This window comes from Manacus candei, unplaced genomic scaffold (genome assembly GCF_025592945.1).
Source record: "Manacus candei isolate 608988 ecotype Guabito, Panama unplaced genomic scaffold, ASM2559294v1 h1tg000016l, whole genome shotgun sequence".
Lineage (NCBI taxonomy): Eukaryota > Metazoa > Chordata > Aves > Passeriformes > Pipridae > Manacus > Manacus candei.
The window spans coordinates 3,687,799-3,708,016 of NW_026138064.1; the positions used below are offsets into that span (position 1 = coordinate 3,687,799).

Sequence of the window (20,218 nt, forward strand, 5' to 3'; positions counted from 1 at the left end):
GCCATTTATTATTTCTCCTTGGTGTACAAGTTGAAGCCCATGTGTTTATTCAAGTGCAGTCTTACTGCACTTTTTATGTCAGATAACTGTAGATGTTTTTTAGAAGACTTGTGAAAGTTGTTCATTGTAGTTGCAGTCACTTTCTTGCTCTAGTATTTCTCTTGTCTCTTTTCTTGGTTTCTTTGTATTTCACAAACCACAAGAAAGAAGGGGATATCTCGTTTTTACTGTAGCATTTGCAGAGAATTTTAATTCCTATCTCTGAAAGCATTAATTCTAAAAAATAGCTAATTTCTTAAATATATCCTGACACAAATTTATGCTAATGACAGTAGTTTACAGCTTCTGCTGTTGGGCAGATAAACTGGTCACCATCAGCAGTCAGAATACCAGTTTATACACAATTCAGTGAATTCAGGTAGTAGCTTACAAGCAAATTGTCAGTATCTTTTCTGGATCCTTTGTCTTTGTTGTTATTTTCATAAACTGTATGAATACCTGGGGGCCTAGTGACAGTAGCATGGAGTGGCAATCTAGTTATTCATCCGCCTTCAGACAAGTGAACAATGCTAATCTTGAGGAAAATAGTTTGCTTGGAATGGACACATTATGTGGCTGTTCAAAGTCTCTTTTCCACAAAGTGAAGCTTCTCTTGACACAAGTGCACTTGACACCAGTAACACCAACAGTCTCCAGACTGATGAATGAGGAAGGTAGCAGGACACTGAGTTTCAGACAGGTTAGTTAAGGAATTAAGCTTGTCAAGTTATAGCTTTGTGTCATTTCTAGACAAATATATTGCACTTTCCAAACTTCAGTCTATTTGTATGGTTCCACTTGCTTTGAGAAGTAATCCTTTTGTGTCAGACAGACTTGGATAGTACCAGAGATCCCCATGAAATAACTAATTATTAATTGCACACAAACCTCACAAGTTCTACTGCCCTCACAAAGTGCACTATAGGAAGAGGTAGGGGAAAGAAAGCTTTAAAAGCTGTTTTTAAGACCTCCTGCTTATCAGCATCAGGTCATTGTTCTTCCTTCTTTATGGCAAAACTTCAGGTTTTAAAAAGCTATTAAGAAAATTGTTTCCAGTGTACAGAATTTGGGTCATGGGAGGAAACTGATACAAGAGGAACTATTAAACTTAATTTTCAGGCTTTACCAGAGTTTTTTGGAGGGGGGGGTCTTTTTGGTTTTAATACCTTTACAAAATTCTATGGTTGCCAGTACCTGTTGGCAATAATTTCTGCCTTTCTGAAGCTTGCTAGAAACAGGATTCGGAAAGCTCACTTTTGTCACCCTATCATAAACAGGATTGATTTACCTTAACACCCAATTCCTAACTCTCACAGGAGACAGATGACTTAGGTGTTTGAGATTTCATTTTGTTCTTTTTGCTCAAAGGGCAAACAGCTGCAGTTTCACATTCTAAGGGAAAGTAATTTTTTGTTAGCAGAATTGAAGGAGAGCAGATACATAGCAAAAAGTATTAAGAAATAAATCTTTTTAATGCTCTGTCATCAGTCCAGGATCGTGATGTTCAGACCTCAGTTTCAGCTTTGAATCTTGAACATCTGTATTGTTGACCCACACTTAACCTCTGAATTAGGACAGATTCTTTCTGGGCAATTTTTGCTTTGTTTACCATCCCCTTTCCCAGGAAGCTGAGTGGTTGATCCCCATTGGGAATTCACTGTTGCTTCACTTAGTTCATAGGACAGCCGAAGTAATTTTGACTGGTATTTAAAGACAAATTCAGTTCTGCTGAGACATCATTGTTGAATGGCACTTGTGTAATGATCTGACTAATAAACAACTTAACCTAAACCCGTTGGATGAGATGAGCTTCTAAACAAGTAACTGCTTGTTAATTCTCCAAGTAATAGTGATGCATTTTAATTAATGTTATAAAGCCATGTACAACTTAAAGCAACAGATACCTACTTAAAACAACAGATGCCTGAGCTCTGGGTCTCTGGTTTTGTATACAAGTTATTTTGCCAATATTTTATTTTCACATGACGGGTTAAAAGGGTACAATATGTGTCCACTTCACTGATACTTTAGTGGTTAGAAGTACTTTTGGCAGAAGACAGTGCAAGTGTACATCTCTGTAATTATTAATTTTTCACTGTGAAAACAAGACAGGGCTTTGTTGAAAATAAAAAAACATCAAACTGTCACATATGTTCTGCTTTCACAGAGAAGATACACTCAGGCTTTGAAAGATTAGATTTCTATTTAGGAATAGTCCTAATTTTGACTTTATAGTTTTTGTTAGCACTTTTGTGTGTTTGCCATTTGTTCACAAAATTTATGTGGAAAAAACAGAAACAGGGATAGTGAGTTAAATATTGCAAATATTGGAAAATATTTTTGTTTGTTTATTTTTCACATAAAATATATACCCTGCAGCTTACCCTTCTTAAGAAAAAAAATCCATTTGCCAGTTTTTACTTCTGTTATATTGTCTATTTTTAAAATTTCTGCATCAGTAGTTTGATACCAATTTTGAAATTATTCCCCTGCTCTAAACACACCTGTAAAAGTGTAGACTGTGTGTAGTCTGCACGGTTGTATTTCTTATGCTTTGTTCATAGGTATACAAATGTCCAAACACTTTTTCTAAATGAGAAGGGTTTATTTTATGTCTGTTTATCAAGTGTGCCTTTTCTTTTGTTTGTTTGTATGTTTCTTGTAGGTTAAAAAGTTGTATCATCTCAGGGAAGCAGCAACTCAAACCAATAATGAGCAGATGATACCAGTTAAACAGTGCCTGGTAGACAACGTGATCACAACGCACAAGCAGCATCGAGAAGCAGGGACATTATTGTTCCCAGGTCAGCGGGAAACATGCCCAGTATCTCGGCTACCAGAGAGGCTGCAGTTTCCATGTAGATCTCCGTAGATCTTGTAACCATGTCAGTTAATGCAACAGAGAATGATCCCCCTAGATTCTTCGTAGGTGGAGAAGATGGAGAAGGATTATTGGATTCAGCCAGATCGACAGATTATGAACACTTCTATGACCATGGGGAAGACGAGGAGGAAGAGTATGACTCTGTATGTACTTTAGGGGCACCTGTGTACTGTTCTGTGTGTTCTCTAGCATTATTTTTCATTGAAATGGCAAAAGCTCACATAAGTTTAATACTGAAATAGTGGTGTAAATGCAGAAATTGTTCATATTCAGATAATAATCTGTCAGTAATGTTTGGAAGTACAGCTCACTTGAAAATTAAGTATACTTTGAACTTTAAAGTACATGTGCTTGATTTTAATACAGAGTTTCATGGCAACTGAGGTTGCTGTGCCTGCTTTGCAGACTTAATTTGGATTCTGGGAACGAACTTGATTGCATAAGCCTTCATTTTATTTATTTGGATAGTTGATAGCAAAAAATTATTGAGAATTTTTGTTTTGTGTGTTGTCAACTGCTTCACAATTACTTTTCATGTTTTAGTTCGTTCTTCCCTGTCTTGGTGTATAGGAAGTGCATGCTACGTTAATCTGAAGCTATACCTTAGTTTATTATACTCATAGAGTGTTCTGAATTGCATTTTAGCATTGTGCTTACCAATTTTTGGTTTCTTTAAGACAAACTTAATTTTATTATGCATGAGTTGTCAGGGCATTTTTTTAACTGTGTTTCACTTTTTCTTTTAGTCATTTCACTTTAGGGACTAGTCAGATTAAATTTTTACTGATTGTAAATGTGCCTGAAAAATTTAAATTCAAGACAATATTGCTAAACCTCTTCTGGGAAATGCAAAGTAGTAGTGCAAAATTAGCGGCTCAGACAGCTCAATTCAGCAAGTTTGTTTTAGCAAGGGAAGGTAGTTGGCTGTGTTTCAAAAAAGCAGTAAGTTGAATTAAAGGATTGTTCTGTGGTTTTTTTGTTTGCTTGCTTTAAACAGGGGTAGTTTGGCTGTTGCCTTTAGAAATACCCCTGGGGGAATGAAATTATTGAAGGTTTAACATGAAGGTAAATATAGAGAATACTAAAGAAGGGTGGAACTGTTTATACACTAAAGAGTTCAGAAGTCTAGAATAGTATTTTCTGGTTCACTAGTTTTCCTGTTCATAATTGACTTGTAATATTAGGTGATGAGAAGCCTTGTGACTATTAAGTAGACATAGAAAAATTACATAGTTAAAAAATTAACTGCTAGTTAATTTTAGAGTAATCTGTAAGTATGATGATGTTCCAGTTTGACATTTCTGACTTAGATTTTGATCGTGTCTGTTTTTTCCTGATATAATACTCAAAAAGTAGTATATAGCTAATAAACAGTTTCCTGTTTGAGGCACTTTTCGTAAGGATGCATTGTGATATGCTGTCATGCTGCGTTTTGTTATCTGCTAGCAATTTAGCTGATTAAGTACTAAACTAAAGGTTAGTATTAGGTGAATTTTAATGGAAAATATCCACTCTGGCATTGTGCTGCTAAAACCCTGTTGTGTTCTAAGAAAACATAATTATTTTACCTTCCCCCCCGCCTCCTTTTCAGCCACCAGAAAGACAAATTGCGGTTGGGATTTGTTCAATGGCTAAGAAATCAAAGTCCAAACCAATGAAAGAAATTCTTGAGCGCCTCTCCATGTTTAAGTATATAACTGTGGTGATATTTGAAGAGGATGTTATCTTGAACGAGCCAGTAGAAAACTGGCCTTTGTGTGACTGTCTCATTTCTTTTCACTCTAAAGGTAAATCTTCTAATGATACCATAAATACTTTTGACAATTTAAACTATTTAAGCTATTTGAGGGTGCTTTTATGTTTTTTTATCATGTAGTTTTATTGTATTTTCCTAGCAAGTGATTAATTTGTCTTGTTACTATAATACAACTGACTTTTAAAATACAAGCTTTTGAAATGATACTGTTTTCATTGCTTGAGAAAGTCCTATCTGACATGGCATTGAAATAGCTGTTCCATTGGCAAATACTTGTGGAGCCAGTGGAAATGGTGACCTAACACTTGGTCCAGTGATTGTGAAGGCATTCTGCTTTCTCAGTGGAAGTGTTGAGTCTCTGAATTTCTGTATCTCTGCTAGTATCTGAGTTTTATTGTGAGGCCAGGGAATGAACCAAAGAGAGGGGTAGGCTGAAATTAAAAATCATATTTTCAAACAAAGCCTTAGTTCTGGCCTTGTGGAAGTGGAGGGCATGTGGAGTGAGGAGGAGGAGGGAACTGAAGACAGGAACACTACTTTTGGCAGACTGTACAGAAATTAGGCAGTAGTTTCATGATTGTCTTAAACTGATATTGTGTTTGTCTATACTTGAGGGAGCATCCTTGCACTTAAGTCTCCAGTTGTATTTTAAAGCTTGAATGCTAAAGTTCCAAACTATTTACTGGTATTGCTTTGTGATTTTAATTTATTTGCTTTAATAAACATTTTAGGATTTCCACTGGACAAAGCAGTTGCCTATGCAAAACTCAGGAATCCATTCATAATCAATGACTTGAATATGCAGTATCACATACAAGACAGGTAAGTAACACTGATTACCTGTAAAAGCAAGCTATTTTTCTCAAAGACTGGAAGGATTTGTTGTTATTGCATAGCAACAGTTCCAGTGTATTTTCCCTGCCCATGGAGAAAGGGTTGGAACTAGATTTTTGACATCCCTTCCAATTCAAACCTGTGATTCTATAATTGTACAGTAGTCTAAATAAAATTACAGTGAATGTTATGCTTCATTAATGTGTGCATAATTTCCTGGGATGTGTCTTCACATGTTGGGTTTTTTTGCTGCTTTTATATTGATACATCTGAAGATTTACCAAGTTAGAAATTTGGTGATACATTTTTCTAAAGCTTAACAAATAAAAAGTTTTAAACTCTGAAAATATATATAGCATAGCTATGTATGTACATAGCTGTACAAGCTCCTATAATTGTACAATTCATGTGACTTACTAATGGTATTTTTTTCTGAAAAGAGGATACTTGACAGAACTTGTTGGTACTCAGAGATCCTGTGGTTACTGAAAGTGAATTTTCTTTTGGAACTGCAGTCATGCATAATAAATATTAATAAAACAATAGCGAGCTGAATACATAAACACTGGAGACTCCTGAGCAGTGAGCAGACTTGCTGTTTTGAATGCCTTCAGTTGCTGTTCTGTATTAATTTTTTCAATCATTCATGTTAACAATCTCCTTTAACAAGAGAACTGCTCTATGCAAATTGTTGTTGCACTGCCAGAGAGGAGAGGAAAGGACTGGCTTTGCAAATCGCATTGTTATTGATGTTGAAGAGATCACTGCAAAGGTACAGCTGTGTCGGTGACCTTAAAGCATTATATTAGTAAGTAGAGTATTATATGTGTTATCTTACCCTGTGTGATTTAAAAAAATATTGTGTTTATTTTTCTCCTCCTTTACTTGTGGACTGTAAAATGCAAATATTAACAGGATTTGCTGGCTCACTGTGCAACATTTGTTCTTTTCTTTAGAAGAGAAGTCTATGGTATTCTTAAAGCTGAAGGCATTTTACTTCCTCGCTATGCAGTTCTGAACCGTGATCCAAACAATCCCCAAGGTAAAAAAATACAATGACTAAACTATGAACATCTTTTTGTTTCCACTGGAGAACAGTACATACATAGTGGAAAGCTAAATTTCATTGGCTAGACAATTGATTTATGCAGAGTTTAATTTCTCCTCCAGCATTTTAAGTACTATTGTGGGGGGCAGAATGAAAAAGGAGGGGGTTTGAGGCTGTGTAGGCGCTGTTTAGCCTTAATGAAAACATCAAGACTTTTGTTTTGGTCACAAGTTCAAAACATAGCATCATATCAGCTTCAGGGAAGAAAATTAACTCCATGCCAGCCAAAGGGAGTACAGGTTTGCATCTGAAAAGTATGATTCTGACATCCTACATCTTATAGATATCATAGAACAGCTAGAATATTAAGGGCCTCCTTACTGAGATTCTAACATGTCAGCAAAGAGAGCAGCATTCATGATGTTACATTTACCACAGTAATTAGTGATTTTTACTTAGAAGGCAGAAACAAGTCAGGCTATTGAATACTTTCCCTTCTTAAGTATAAGCAGCCATGTGAGGGAAATCTATTCCAGACATATCTGCAGGTGATATACTCTGAGTATAAACTGGAATTAATTTTTTGTGTAGCTGAAAACAAACTAACTTTTTCTACTAAAATGAAAACTTACATCAACAGTAAGAGATTGCAATGATAGGTCAAGACAAGGGAATTTCACATTGAAATGTCTGTGTAATCAGAGAATAGGACACTTTTGTGCTGCTAAAGTCAAATAAAAAGCTTCTGCATGCAATTAACCAGGATTGAAGAGATTGCTGATCCTGGATACCAGAGAATCTTCTGTGCAGGGTGCATGAATCACATAGTATGAGACAGTTCTCAGCCTATGGAAGGTACTGGGCATCTGACACCACAGGATGTGCACTGTCCACCTGCTAGCTCCCTGATAGTTCAGAAAAAGGCACTGAAGAAGAAGACAAACAGTGCTTCCCATTCTCCAGAATACTTCCAAAATATACCACCCATCCAAGCTTAGGCATCTGCAGAAGTCTATTTCCTGTCTGACACTGAAGGAATCAACAGAGATTCAGGAACATAGTATTAAAATAACATAATCTAGACCTGGTGCAGCAGACATGATCATCAGGTCTTTGTGCAGTCAGTAACAAATCAGAGAAACGAAAATGTAATACAATATTTTTATTTCAACCTGCAAAATTAATTCAGATCTCTTAAAAATTTCATTCCATTAGCACACTATTACATCTCAGTTCTTTGCACTGTTTCTTCAGAATGCAACTTGATTGAAGGAGAAGATCACGTGGAAGTGAATGGAGAAATTTTCCAAAAGCCCTTTGTAGAAAAGCCAGTTAGTGCTGAGGACCACAATGTTTACATTTATTATCCAACATCTGCTGGGGGTGGAAGCCAGAGACTCTTTCGAAAGGTGAGGGTGCGGTACTAAAGCTGTCAAAAAGCTGTAGATGTCTGACAAGATTGCAGAGTAATTCTGTCATGTCCTGCTTGCTTAGGAATACTGGCAGATCAGAGAATTAATATCAGGAGAACATGCAGATTGAATGAAAACCCTTGTTTCTTGCGGTAGATTGTCAGCCACTGCAGATTCTTCAAGATAAAAGAAGCATACACTGTGAATGCACTTTAAGAATCTTACAAAAACAATTTTGAGAGCAATCAAAATCTTGTTTCATTTGGTGCAGAAGATGTTTTCTCAGGACAATTGCATTATATTAAGGAGTTATGAAGTTTCTCAAGCAGTAGCCCATGAGATTTTTAATGGAAAAATATGTCTTTCAGATTGGCAGCAGAAGCAGTGTTTATTCGCCTGAAAGCAGTGTGAGAAAAACAGGTTCCTATATTTATGAGGAATTCATGCCTACAGATGGCACTGACGTGAAGGTATGAAAACTGCTTGTTCTTGTTTATATTTAGAACGATCGAGTGATCAAAGATCTTGTCAGTTTTAAAGATGATAGTGTATCTTTCTGTCAGGGATTAATTTTAATTGTTTTAATAGAGTCCATTAGTAAAGAACATAATTCTGATTCTAGCTAAACACAGAGCTGAGTTCTGGCTAAACATAGTACTTGCAATGTAGATTAGCTGGAGGCTTATTACCCAACATACTGTCTTTTTTTTTTTTTTTTTTTTTTTTTGCATTGTATTAGTTGCAGAGCAGCATCTACTTTCCCATGCTAACAGAGGGTCCCTAGATTTATCGTCTGAACGGTAAAGGTTACAAAGAAATCTGTAATTAAAATAGATTTTACCAACTATATTAGTATGCTAATTAATAAACAAAGGTTACTTGCTAAAATTTTATTAAGTTGAAGAAAATAGCCTTCATTAACCTTATTTGTAATAATTCTCACTCTTTTGTTCATTTTTTTCTTAACAGATTATAAAGATTAGGTATCATAAAATAATGCTAAAACAGAGCAATAACAAAGTAGGTGTTAATCCAGCCATGTATGACGATTACTTTGTGTTCATTCTGGCTATTTTAAGCCTATCTGAAAACATGTGAAAAAATGCTTTACAGTATGCATAAGAGATTTAGACAAAAAGTGTGGGTGTAGAGAGTGTGAGGTCTAATCCAGTCCTAGGCAAAAGAGCCCTTTTATGTATTGCAATCAACTTCTTGGTATCGCTTGGTGAATGCTCTTTTCATCTTCTCAGAAAAATCCTGATCTTTAAGTCACTATATTCTAATGTATATTCTTATTTTGTGCAACACTTTGCAGTAGGTTAATTTGAGTTTACAGTATAAGAGTTTTACCAACTTTCCAAAACATTTCTTGCTACATGAAGAGATGCAAATAAAGGATGGCATCTCTTTGACTACTTGTAGTGTAGTCATCAAGCAGCAGCTGTGGGCTTTTAACACAGAAAAAAAAATAATAACTTTTCTTAACAAGAAAATAGATTTTCTTAACAATTTGGCAGCTTCTCTTAACTCACCCTCTTACCCAAATTCAGTAAATTGGTATTTGCAATCATCTGGTTTAGCTGAATACTTCTTTATCAGTGCTTGGAGTTTTGTTTTTAATTAAAGAGATTGTAGCCCACTTTTGACAGCTGCTGATGAGTCTCTTCTAGCATATGCCCCACTCCTTTCAGTGAGCATCAGAACTGCAGTGGGAAGATACAGTTGTTCTCTCAAGCTCCTACCTTGTCATGCTGAAAATGGGCAGATCTTTTCTTTGTTTAGTCCTGTCTAAAATGTAAAAATATTTTTTTAATGAGGAGGATCACTTATTCCTGCAGCCAGATTTCCATAAGTAAATTGAAGTAATTCTCAAGTTAACCTGTTCTCCAAGTTCTGCAGATGTTTTTGAGAGGAAAATGTTATTCTTTACCTCTGTGCGACCATAATTGAGAAATTAATTTTTATTCATCAAGTTTTATGATGACTGTTCTTGTGTTATTGTAGGCTGTCAAATGGATGTTCTCTGAAGGCAGAGAATGCCATTGAGGAGGAAACTTTGGTGTGACCTTTTCAATGATGAAAGCAGCTAGTATCTTTTGAAGTCATTACCCCATTTGGGATAAATTTAGGAAAATGTGTTTATACGTGTAACATAATTTAATCACACTGAATCACAAGCTCCTGTTTTTCAATTCAGGTGTATACAGTGGGTCCAGACTATGCTCATGCTGAGGCCCGGAAGTCTCCAGCTCTGGATGGCAAGGTAGAACGAGATAGTGAAGGAAAAGAAGTGAGGTATCCAGTCATCCTGAATGCAAGAGAGAAGTTAATTGCTTGGAAAGTATGCCTTGCCTTTAAGGTAAGCTGATTACTTTCCTATCTGATCAAACATTTAGTGTTAATTAGTTGTTACATGAAACTTCTGTAGGGTTTTAGAGCACAGAGCCAGCAGTGGTAATGGCTGCAGAACGCCTACGAAGGTGAAAAGTTAAACATCTCTTTTTAATCTAGAAAAATTCTTCCTTTAATATACTGAAAAGTTCTGGATGAGTTGTTTATATTGCATTGGTTTCCTGAATTCACATGTTGCTGTTGTGCTTTGCTAGCTCACACTGTATCTATTCTGTGCATAATATTTTCACACCTCCAAACACAGTTTCAGTAAAGTTTTTGTAACTTTTGTTACCCAGTATTTACAGTAGGTACAAATTAAATGTTAATTTGGTATTGATATGACTAGGTCCTTATTTGAAGTGTTTATTAGTTTCCATTTTTTGTATGGTTTTAAAATTCCTTTGTTCAAAGCTTAGGTCTTTTACCCTCCTTTCACCTGTTCCATTAAAAGGCTTTCAGCCTATTTCCTTGCCTGTATGTAACTGTGATGGCATTCTGGAGCCTGTAGGATTTGAATCTCTATCAGCAAAGTGGACTTTGAGGTCTTAAGAGTAACCTGTTGAAATATCTTTTAGTATCCTGTACTAATGATGTCAGTAGTATGTCAGTGTCAAAACTATTCTGTCAATTTTTGATTAAAATGGGTTTTTTTCCAATGTTTTTGTGATTTCTTGCCAGCCACCCTTATAAACTATGTGTAGGGGAAAAACACTGTTAGAAAGGGGAATTTGTAGGCCCCTCATTGCTTATGCTGTAAATCTTGAAGGTTAAGTTTGTGCATATGTGAACTTGACATTCAACACTGATACTGCTAGGGATATGCAGGAAGGGTATAATCAATTTGGGGATACAAAGTTAAAAATGGGAAGATGTTTGCATGACATGAGTGAACCTAACCTGGAACTGACAGAGGGTACTAAGTATAAAATGTGTCATATTTTTGTCATGTTTTCAGATGAATACCCTGTTAAAATATAAAGTTTGTTTAGAATAAACAATTATAAAGAAGGTGATAAATTACTTAAACCCTTATTGTTAAAAACAGCAAACAGTTTGTGGCTTTGATTTGCTGCGTGCTAATGGACAGTCCTATGTCTGTGATGTGAATGGCTTCAGTTTTGTGAAAAACTCCATGAAGTACTATGATGATTGTGCTAAGATATTGGGGTAAGAGTTTACTGATTTATTTCAGATTTGCTTCTTCACGCTGTTGTACAGTTTATATACTACAGATTTCTTATTCCTAAATTAATTATTTAAAATTAAATATCACATAAAATAAGTAATTACATTAAACAATAAAGTAAATCAGTTATTAAAGAGAATCATAAGTCAGTAAATAAATACTAAAAGGCAAATGCTGTCCTCAAAGTAGGCTGATACCATTTTGACCAGTTAAACTGGCCTTTACAGTAAGATTGCACTGTTGAGGTACAACATGACTTTCTGCATCATGTAATGTTCTGGAATCTTATTATCGAGGAAGAGCTAAGCTGAAATCCTAGATAACAGCTGTAGTCCTGTTGCTTTAAGTCACTTTTTGAGTTAGAGTTAAAATTCTCAGACCCATTTTGATTTCTCTTTATTTAAATTGTTGTAGCTGTTGAATTCTCTTTTAAAAAAGTTACCTCATTGTTTTTTCCTCACAATTTATTCTCTAATGTAATACACTACAGTGTTAAGCCACAGCAGGTTTTTTCACACTTTTTAGCAATAAACTTTGTCTTATTCTACTTTAGGATGCACAATTGTTTTCTTCCACGTTACTGCTTCTTATGTGGGTATTAATCTGAAGTTCAGTGTATTTTTATGAGACACTTGTGAAACAGAACATAAGCAAGATGTACCAACCTTCTTGAGATGGAGAGTGTGTTGTAATTTTGTGGTTATTACCAGAGACTGTACCTATATTTCCAGTTTTATCACAGAGAGTTTTGAGAAGTTACCAGTAAAAGGTACCAGTTACTCTTTGAGAATGGCTTGATGATTATCAGGGACTTTTAGCTGGGCAGTGGAGTTAATTGTCTGCATATTTAAGAGAACAAGACTAATTCATACCCAAGCAGCGCCTTTAGGAACTGGAGTTGAAAAGCTGAAGTTTATTACAAATACAGGGCCAGTAGTCTAACATCTATGTAGCAGCTTTAGTAGCTTTAAATTGTTGTTTAAGTAGGTTTTTATTATACAATTAAAAGAAAAATGTGCATCTAGAGGCTCATGGCTACTAGTATTCTAAAACTACATTAATAAAAATGCACATATATATATATATATAACTGGTTTGTTTTGGAGTTCGTGTGTGTTTTGTAAGCTGTGCTTTAAACTTACTTGATTTTTTTTTTCTTTTTAACCCCTTTTTTTAGAAATATCATAATGAGAGAACTTGCTCCCCAGTTTCAGATACCATGGTCAATTCCTTTGGAAGCTGAAGACATCCCTATTGTGCCAACCACCTCTGGAACAATGTAAGAAAACAGTTGCTACACTTGGATTGTGCAAACTTCCGATGTAACTTTTGTGTGAATTTTTTTTTCTCTTTACAAGGTATACCCACTTTGGCCTATGAATGCTTGTTTTGTGTGCTGAAAACAAGGAAGGAATTACAATTGCTATGCCAGCAGTCAGAGTTTCTCACCCTTAGTCAAGCTGAGTATAGAACAGCAGATTTTCAAGTGTAGCATCTTTTATGCATAGCTTCCACTGCTAATCACTGTTCCAGCACCAACTTAATATGCGCTTCTAATAAACATCCTCTCTCATTTAATGATCCTCAAAATTGCTGTTTTAAAAACTACTTAAAATAGATACTCTGTAGTTACCTCAGTGTTAAAATCAGTATTTATATTTTACACTTTACATCATTTTCGGTTAACCTTATATTCTTACATATCCTTCCATCACTTCTGTAGTTATGTCAGATGTCTACAACTTTGTCAGTTGTCTTGATTGTGGTTGGTTTAATGTTAAATAAAAGACCTTTGTAGGCAGAATTGTGAAATATGACTCTCTTGAAATTTCAGGATGGAGCTCAGATGTGTTATAGCTGTAATACGCCACGGGGACCGAACACCAAAGCAAAAAATGAAAATGGAGGTAAAACATCAGAGGTCAGTGAAATCTTGGTAAAAATTATTGCCCATGTTTTAAAGCAGAGGATTCTTGGGGTTGTGCAAGCAATGAGTTGAGCAGGAATTGCATAATTGCACATTGTTTTTTGCTTTGTTTTCTTTTATCTAACTGATATTGTAGTTAATTAAAAAGCATGCACCTCTCTTCCTAACAGAACTGTCAAATTGCTTGTACAGATTTCCTTCAACACGTGGCTTGTGAACTGTCCTGTTTGATCTTAAGGAAAATGTGTTTATATCTGTAAATGTCTTTATTCAAAATAATGCAGCAAAGAATATTTCTGGTTCTCCTTTAGACCGTGACTTCTGCGTTTCGCTTTTTATCATAACTATTCTTGTGTGAGGTGTCATCTTACCGTAACACCTTTTTGTTCTTTAGTTTTGTCAATGTATGATGACTCAGAATTTCTGGCAGATACCATGTTTATGCTAGCATTTATAAAATGACTTATGTAATTGACCTGGAATTTGTTGAAATTTCAGTAAAAAAGAATTAATTATTTTGTGACTAGATTCTCGCATTCAAAACATACTGAAGAAGTGTAGTCCTGCTCCTTTTCTGTTTTTTGGTCCCTACTTCTGTTCAGGATCATTCTTGAAGGTTAAGAATTCACATTAGCTGCATCTTAAAATATGTAGAATATTCTTCTTTTTTTTTTTTAAATACTTAGCAAGTTAGTAAAAGAACATTTTTAGTGCTCTTATTTCTCAGCTTTCTGGGGAAGTGGGATTTGAATAAAATCTGGTTTAACCTGTGTAGTGCAGGTTTTAATGTGATTTTCATATAGTATAAAGGTGCTAATTTTAGTCTACTTTAAGAGGCACTTGTTCAAGTACTATTTTATTAACTGAATTTTAAATGACTTTTCTTTTTTTAAAGATTTTTTGATCTCTTTGAAAAATGTGATGGATATAAATCTGGAAAACTAAAACTGAAAAAACCAAAACAATTACAGGCAAGTTGGTCTTTATTTTCTTGATGTAGTATTTTGTAAATAGAAATTTATTTAAATAAATCCTATGTTTCCGTTCTTTAGGAAGTGCTTGATATAGCAAGGCAGCTCCTTGTAGAACTTGGGCAGAACAATGATTCTGAAATTGAAGAAAGTAAAGCAAAACTTGAACAGCTAAAGACTGTGTTAGAAATGTAAGTGTCTAATTTTTAGGTTTCATAGCAACAAAGTTCTGTCTGCTGTTTTGACCTCAGCGAAGTTCTGTATGGTGTTTTGACCTGTTTTACCAGTTACTGCCTGGATTGCAATGTTATCAAATATGTAATGATATAATAATTCAAGCACAAAGGTTATGAAGAGAAAGGATGTCACGTTTGTACCAGGCCATTGCTCTTTTTTTTTCCTTCTTGTCTTTTTAATTGAACTTGTTGCTGTATCTGGTGTCTCAGTATACTTTTGACATGAGAAGGTTGCTCTCTTGGGTATCAAATTTTGTGTTCTTGCATGTTTTTAAAATGAAGGGTCTGCTTCTTGCAGTGTGACATAAGAAGTGTGATAGAGCCAGTAAGAATTTTCATCATGTGTACTTGTCTATTTACAGCAGACTTGGAGGATTGCAAATAAATCGTTGTACAATATGCCTGAAATTTTAAGTAACTTAAAAAAAATAAAACCCCAACCAAACAAACAGAAAACAACAGAAAAAAAATAAGGCTTCAAGATTTGTTAAAGATCTGGAATCTTAGAATGCTAAATGGAAGTGGATAATTTTAATTTAAAAAATTATCAGGGCGCAGACAGCTATTACTGAAATTTATGATGATTGTTTGAAATCTTGAGTTCTGCTTTGAGAAGTTAATGGGCTAAAAAAATAGTAGCCATCTACACTGTCAGACCAGATTCTTGATATCCAATGTAATTTTGCATCTGAATAGATAAATTACTTGTGCAGTCTACCAGTGCTGCTTGTTGTTTTTTAGGATTTTGTTTTCCAATTTTAAGAGTTGTAAAAAAATAGTAGTAGATCGTATTTTAAGATATTTCATTATCGCACAGTTGTTACTTCTGTTAATTCTGTTCTTGTTGAATTAATGTTTGTTCGAAGCACTGCTTCAATAAATGGTGGTCAAATGCACAAATCAGTGAACAGCATAGATTTATTATATCCTGTCACAAGATCTTAGTAGTTTTGGGGGAAAATATTTTAAAAGTTTCTCTCCCACTTCCTCTCTCACTTTTCCTTGTCCTCACTTCAGGTATGGGCATTTTTCAGGCATCAATCGCAAAGTTCAGTTAACATATCTTCCTCATGGCTGCCCTAAGACTTCCAGTGAAGAGGAAGGTATTGCATTACTTTTGCACCTAATCACTTAATACCATGTGTATTTTAATAGTCATGGACTACTGGTATGACATGTTGGCAGATATTTACAGTCTCTTAACATGCTGAATTGTATACCTAAAACTATTCAGTAAATTTTTATTACACTATTCTTTTGTAATAGAAAAGTAGCATGAAAGTAAACTTCAGTGATTTCACTAAGATGGTGTTTTGAGCTAGGATAAGAAAATCTCACTCAACAATTACTACTGTCTGTAAAACTTTTATAAGCTGAAGCGTGTTTAGCATCCGATTTGTTTTAGTTTTTCTGTCTTGATTTACTTTCTGCTTCAGATTGCATGCTAAATATTTTTCACTTATATTTTCTTCATAGTTTAACTACTTCAGTTTTCATTATTTGAAGTGCCCATTTAGTTTACCAGGTCAATATTTTCTTAATGTTAGAATGCTATTAAAGATTCATAATGTTGAAGAGATCCTTTACTGCAGAGACCAAATATTTTTTGTTCATTTGGAAAAAAAACTTACAATTTACTTCATTGCTAAACTCCTCTCTTTGTGTGCAATTAGATAATAGAAGAAATGAGCCATCCCTGCTTCTGGTTCTAAAATGGGGAGGAGAATTGACCCCTGCAGGCAGGGTTCAAGCAGAGGAGCTTGGAAGAGCTTTCAGGTGTATGTATCCAGGTGGACAAGGTAAAAAAAATTATAGTAATATTTTTTTTAAAAGTGATGAATGTCGTAAATAACTTTGGAAGATAATCAGTGGAAAATGAGAGTTCGAGCAAAATGTTTGTTTGGTAGGAGACTATGCTGGATTTCCTGGATGTGGTTTACTTAGATTACACAGCACTTACCGACATGATCTCAAGATCTACGCTTCTGACGAGGGACGAGTTCAGATGACTGCAGCAGCTTTTGCAAAGGTACAATGTGCAATGGTATTTTCAGTTTTAAAATTCTGATGTTCTCACACCTGTTTTTTCTTTTGAAAGCTGGAAGAGATTTATGGTTTATCAGAAAAATGTATTTTCAAAGAGTAGTTCAGTGTGAAAAAGTATTCTGTTAATGAGCCAAGCATTTGAAATTCTTGAGCAGATGAAGACAGGTTTTAATTAAACAGCCATATCCTAGACATCTGTGTCCTTCACAACAAATCCATAGAATTCCATGAACAAGCTAAAGTCTGCTCATTTGAAGACCAGAGCTCTAATGCAAGTATTTGTCTTGTTCACTTGTCCAAGGATCTGTTATAACATGAGATTTCAATTACCAAGGGTGCCATTGACCTTCCCATTCCTGACACTTCTGAGTAACAGCTCCAGGGCAATGCCTCTGCTCAATAGTTCATCAGTAACCTGTGTCGAAAGAATTGTCCTGGTTGTTTTCCAGAAATCTGGATTGCTTGTCCCCTGCAATATTGCCTGTGCATGAGGTATTCAGGGCCAAGCGCACCCATGGAAAACAGGGCCTGCAATCAGGAGGCTTTCTCCAGTTTTGTTAAGAAAGCTTTATCCATTTCCCCTTTTATTTCAGATGGTCTGTAGCAAAGGCCCACCCTGTTGTTGTCCTATGCTTATTTGTCCTCTGATCCTTACAAATAAGTTCTCAACTTGTTTGTCACTAGTTTGAAAGCAGAAGACCTGGTGTTCAAGCTACTCCTTGATGAAGAGCCCAACTCTATCTCCCTTCCAAAAGGCCCTGTACCTAGTTATAGCAAAACACCATTCATGTGAACTGTTCTACCACGTCTCTGTAATCTGACTTAGCTTTAAGCTCTACAAGTCTTCAGACTTCCTGTTTCTCCTATTTGATTCCATGCTGCATGTGTTTGTACAGAAATATTTCAGCCACCTGACCTGCTTTTTTTCTTGGTCAGCAGGCTTGAAGAGACACCACCCTATTTCCTTCCTTATTCCAGAGGCTTTCTGTTGCCAGAAAATTCATGAAAGTTTTTAGCCTTCTTCATTTTTGAATTCTCCATTCACCTCTTTTTCAAGGCCTTTGGTTGTCCTGTGACTCACAGGACTCTTGCCTCTGCAGAGTCTCTGCAAAGACCTGAGCAGCTGTCACCTCCCAGGAGCAGTGTTGGCACCCAGTGATTTGGGTTGCTTCAACTGGTGCTGGGGAGTATGCTCTGACATGTCACCATCACTGTTGCACCATCTGTACCAATCGTGCACACTGAGGCAGTGTTTTGGGGGTCATTTCTGTGCAAATACCTGCAGTTGTGTCTCTGTTTATCCAACCCGTATGCAAGTGATACCATCTCGAATTTAAATTAGTGGTTTGGTTGGGTTTTTTAAGATACTCATATTCTTATCTGTTTTGCCTGAATAGTTGTGTTATTTGCTTCAGGGACTACTGGCCTTAGAGGGAGAGCTGACTCCTATTCTTGTCCAGATGGTAAAAAGTGCTAATATGAATGGTCTGTTGGACAGCGACAGTGATTCTTTAAGCAGCTGTCAGCATCGTGTTAAAGCAAGACTCCATGAAATTCTCCAGAGAGACAGAGAATTTACTGCTGATGACTATGATAAGGTTAGCATATGATTAGTTTCCTATGAAATAAAATAAGTAGCCACAAAAATTCCTGTGTAAAAGTAATGAGCAGTGATTTTATATATCTATTTTGAAAAATTATTTGTGTGCTCGCAAATAGTTTGAACTACAAAGGAAGCCATACTAATTGTGCTGTAGGTATTTTGTCTTGCAAGTTGAATAATCAGAATAGCTACAAACTTTGAAATAGGAGTAGATAGGGACCTCATTCATAAGTATTTTTCACTGTTCCATTAAAAATATTCTAAGTATTCAAGAAATTAAGTTATATTGTTCACATTTTTTGTAATACTTTGACAGTATGTGGTATTACAAAACGTTTTCCTGCCTATTGCAGTTGTTACAATATTTAATCTGCTACAAGGTTTTTGTTTTGGTTTGGTTTTTTTAAACTAAGAATACTAAGATGCTGAAAACCAGTAGAATACTTTCTAATGAATGAAAGGAAATACTTTATTAATATGCTAAATTAGTGCATAGTAATACAGTTTATGTTGACCTAGTACAGAACACTTGCAATTGTTCCTGGTTTTAAGTGTAAGTAATATTTGTTATTGTGAAGAAACTACTCTCTTTCAGTTGTTTTCACTCTGTCTCATATAACAGCTAAATACAAGTCCTCAAATGAGGTTTAATCTTAAACTGCTATTTTTGAAAAGATATGGAGAGCAAATTAATGAAGAACAATTTTACTACCCTGCTTGTATACTCTGTGGATTCATTTAAATGTATAAAGTATCATTCAAACCACTACCAGCAGTGGATTCACCAGTACTTGGAAAAAGGGAGTGGGTACAAGGTGTCAAGGATTTACTGATGTTTGCCATATAGATGTCATGGGATTTGAAATGTGGCTGGAACTAACAGAGCAGTCCTTCAGTCACTGAAGGAACTAACCTTTGGGATTATAAAGCAATAATAACTTTCGTGAGGTTCATTTATATGTGGGTGTTATTTCCCCTCTCTCTATTATGTATAAATAAATCAATTCCTTGATTTACTTGGACATGATACGGAGGTAGAAACTACTTATTATTAGGTAGAGGGCAGAAGTTTTCCATATCCAAGTTATTCTACACATTTTAGGAAAGGAAGGAAAGTGCAAATACATATGTGTTATGTGTATAAATTACTGTTTAATCTCATTGCTGACTTTGGATTCTGCAGACTTTTCCAAAAAAATGAGGCTAAGGCTCACTTACATGGATATTGACTATTGTTTTAGTGATGCTGGATGGTATAATTTGTAACTTCTACAACTTCTAAAGAACATCTTATATGTTCTTGATATATATGCATTTAAAGGGTGTCTTTTTGTGTTTGTGTCCTGCAGTCCTATAGAAACACAAACTGAAAACAGGAACAAACTTTTTTTTTTAGGTTTGATTGCTATTGCGAATCTGGTTCTTTCCCCCAGTTTTACTAAGAAAGGTACTTTATGGAACAAAAAGTATTTTGTGAGACACGTAGCCTAATGACAACATTTTTCACAGCTTTTTTTCGTAAGCTTTAGGATACAGAAGTTACTTGAAAGGGAGTTATGGAAGCTTGCTAAGTATATACAAAGTTTTAAACATCTTTAAAATTTTCCTGTCTTGGAACAAAAAAAGCAGGTTTATGAATTCCTGTAGTAGCTCACATTTACTGTATAGAATTCGTTACCATATGAATTTCCTGTCACCTTTGAATTTCTAGTCAATCTTACTACCTTTTAACGTATTTTCTTTTTGTAATGCCTCAAAGGGAGTATGTAATTGAGAAATGATTAAAAAGAGAACAGCAACCTGCTTGAATGCTTTTTCTCCAGTACTTGGAATCTTTCATATGTTCCATCTTATCTGAGGTCTTTCAGATATATTCTGTTAA

The 20,218-nt window shown here is 35.3% G+C and overlaps 1 protein-coding gene across 16 annotated transcripts in view; it reads left to right on the plus strand.

The window, feature by feature from the left end:
- PPIP5K2 (diphosphoinositol pentakisphosphate kinase 2) overlaps positions 1-20,218 on the plus strand; it is a 46,929-nt gene that overhangs the window by 7,205 nt on the left and 19,506 nt on the right. For all 16 annotated transcript variants that reach the window (XR_007903733.1, XR_007903731.1, XR_007903730.1 and 13 more), the window contains exons 2-17: positions 2,705-3,066; positions 4,515-4,710; positions 5,411-5,501; positions 6,470-6,555; positions 7,816-7,970; positions 8,342-8,443; positions 10,171-10,332; positions 11,413-11,534; positions 12,731-12,832; positions 13,388-13,474; positions 14,376-14,455; positions 14,537-14,642; positions 15,705-15,790; positions 16,361-16,486; positions 16,595-16,716; positions 18,149-18,331. Coding sequence is in view for 11 of the 16 variants with exons in the window: in XM_051782564.1 (XP_051638524.1) it covers positions 2,923-3,066; positions 4,515-4,710; positions 5,411-5,501; positions 6,470-6,555; positions 7,816-7,970; positions 8,342-8,443; positions 10,171-10,332; positions 11,413-11,534; positions 12,731-12,832; positions 13,388-13,474; positions 14,376-14,455; positions 14,537-14,642; positions 15,705-15,790; positions 16,361-16,486; positions 16,595-16,716; positions 18,149-18,331 (1,950 nt within the window). In the remaining 5 variants the exon portion in view is untranslated. The remainder of the gene's footprint in view (positions 1-2,704; positions 3,067-4,514; positions 4,711-5,410; positions 5,502-6,469; positions 6,556-7,815; positions 7,971-8,341; positions 8,444-10,170; positions 10,333-11,412; positions 11,535-12,730; positions 12,833-13,387; positions 13,475-14,375; positions 14,456-14,536; positions 14,643-15,704; positions 15,791-16,360; positions 16,487-16,594; positions 16,717-18,148; positions 18,332-20,218) is intronic.